Source organism: Oncorhynchus kisutch, linkage group LG4 (genome assembly GCF_002021735.2).
Source record: "Oncorhynchus kisutch isolate 150728-3 linkage group LG4, Okis_V2, whole genome shotgun sequence".
In the NCBI taxonomy this organism is placed as follows: domain Eukaryota; kingdom Metazoa; phylum Chordata; class Actinopteri; order Salmoniformes; family Salmonidae; genus Oncorhynchus; species Oncorhynchus kisutch.
Window position 1 is genome coordinate 2,384,867 of NC_034177.2, and position 2,500 is coordinate 2,387,366.

Genomic DNA, 2,500 nt, shown 5'->3' on the forward strand with positions numbered 1-2,500 from the left:
GGGTCCGACCGCCTCTGGGCCTTCGAGTGCCAGCAGACTCCCACCACCCTGGGGCACCCCACAGAGTGCTGGTGGGACGACACTAACCGTGCCGGGATGGAGTGGTAGGTCCCTGATGCCATCTCTGGTCATCTCTGTCTCTCTTTGACCTCTCTGTCGTGTGCCCTCTTTGACCTCTGTGACCTCTGGGCTTTCTGTGCCCCTGATCCTTGTCTAGAAGTGTTATGTTTACACTGGTATTCAGTTATCTCTAATCTCTATAGATGTGGAGGTACCCTGTGGTGTGAATCTTCTCTGGTTATCTCTAATCTCTATAGACGTGGAGGTACCCTGTGGTGTGAATCTTCTCTGGTTATCTCTAATCTCTATGGATGTGTGGTACTCTTTGCTGGAAGCTAGTTAGGGTTCCCCTTTGTGTAGTGTGTTCTCTGTAGTGTGTTCTCTGTAGTGTGCCCTTTGTAGTGTGCCCTTGTAGTGTGCCCTTTGTAGTGTGCCCTTTGTAGTGTGTTCTCTGTAGTGTGTTCTCTGTAGTGTGTTCTCTGTAGTGTGCCCTTTGTAGTGTGCCCTTTGTAGTGTGCCCTTTGTAGTGTGTTCTCTGTAGTGTGTTCTCTGTAGTGTGTTCTCTGGTCGTCTGATACGTGGCACGCTCACGTCTGACCATCTGCATCCCCTCTGGCGTTCTCTGATCTCTATCGATGTAAGATGTGCTGAAAACAAAGGCAAGGCTGCAGCTGTAACGAGGCTGTAACGAGCTAATTGGGTGGGTGAGGAGAGTCAAATTTGGTAATTGCTAATTATGGACAGTTTTATTTCCCTCTGGGCTGAGTTGTAAAACCCTCAGTCTCAGCAACAGGAAGACTGAATGCTCTATCCTATTGGTGTCTGTGTCGGGAAAGCCTGAGCTTAGATGGGATTTAAGGATAGACCGTTTTATTGTCCTTTTAAGGCCCTCCATGATCCATAGAGGAACCTCTCTAGCATGAATCATCACGTTTACATTATGCTTAGGTTTACGTTTATTGGTACGTTCATATCTAAAATAGTGAATTGGAGCGCTTTATGATCAACAGAGACTCATAGGGAATCCTAAAAACTCGAATTCGTTACATCGTCTTCAGAGAGCCATCACCTAGTCTTCAGAGAGCCATCACCTAGTCTTCAGAAAGCCATCACATCGTCTTCAGAGAGCCATCACATCGTCTTCAGAGAGCCATCACGTAGTCTTCAGAGAGCCATCACATAGTCTTCAGAGAGCCATCACATCGTCTTCTGCTGAGCCATCACATCGTCTTCAGAGAGCCATCACATCGTCTTCAGAGAGCCATCACGTAGTCTTCAGAGAGCCATCACGTAGTCTTCAGAGAGCCATCACATCGTCTTCAGAGAGCCATCACGTAGTCTTCAGAGAGCCATCACCTAGTCTTCAGAGAGCCATCACCTAGTCTTCAGAGAGCCATCACAGTCTTCTGCTGAGCCATCACAGTCTTCAGAGAGCCATCACAGTCTTCAGAGAGCCATCACATAGTCTTCAGAGAGCCATCACAGTCTTCAGAGAGCCATCACCTAGTCTTCAGAGAGCCATCACAGTCTTCAGAGAGCCATCACATAGTCTTCAGAGAGCCATCACATAGTCTTCAGAGATCCATCACATATTCTTCAGAGAGCCATCACATAGTCTTCAGAGAGTCATCACGTAGTCTTCAGAGAGCCATCACATCGTCTTCAGAGAGCCATCACGTAGTCTTCAGAGAGCCATCACATCGTCTTCTGCTGAGCCATCACATAGTCTTCAGAGAGCCATCACATCGTCTTCAGAGAGCCATCACGTAGTCTTCAGAGAGCCATCACGTAGTCTTCAGAGAGCCATCACATCATCTTCAGAGAGCCATCACGTAGTCTTCAGAGAGCCATCACAGTCTTCAGAGAGCCATCACATAGTCTTCAGAGAGCCATCACATAGTCTTCAGAGAGCCATCACGTAGTCTTCAGAGAGCCATCACATCGTCTTCAGAGAGCCATCACATAGTCTTCAGAGAGCCATCACATAGTCTTCAGAGAGCCATCACCTAGTCTTCTGAGAGCCATCACCTAGTGTTCAGAGAGCCATCACAGTCTTCAGAGAGCCATCACAGTCTTCAGAGAGCCATCACATAGTCTTCAGAGAGCCATCAGTCTTCAGAGAGCCATCACTTAGTCTTCAGAGAGCCATCACAGTCTTCAGAGAGCCATCACATAGTTTTCAGAGAGCCATCACATAGTCTTCAGAGAGCCATCACATAGTCTTCTACTGTATTCTAAAACCACTGAAGATGGATTACAGAGACACGTGGCCTAGGGAAGGCAGGCAAGGCACACGCACACGCACACACACACACACACATACACACACGCACGCGCGCACGCACATGCACACACACACGCAAACACACACACATGCATGCACGCAAACACACACACACAGTCCTAGGAGGACGTTAGGTCAGTGTGTGTTTCATCTGGC

General features: G+C 48.2%; 1 protein-coding gene across 1 annotated transcript in view; it reads left to right on the forward strand.

Annotated features, from left to right (window-relative positions):
• Positions 1-2,500, forward strand: part of dpt (dermatopontin) — a 12,391-nt gene that overhangs the window by 485 nt on the left and 9,406 nt on the right. The window contains exon 1 of the mRNA XM_031822296.1: positions 1-104. This exon is cut by the window's left edge and continues 485 nt beyond it. Within this exon, the coding sequence (XP_031678156.1) occupies positions 1-104 (104 nt within the window). The remainder of the gene's footprint in view (positions 105-2,500) is intronic.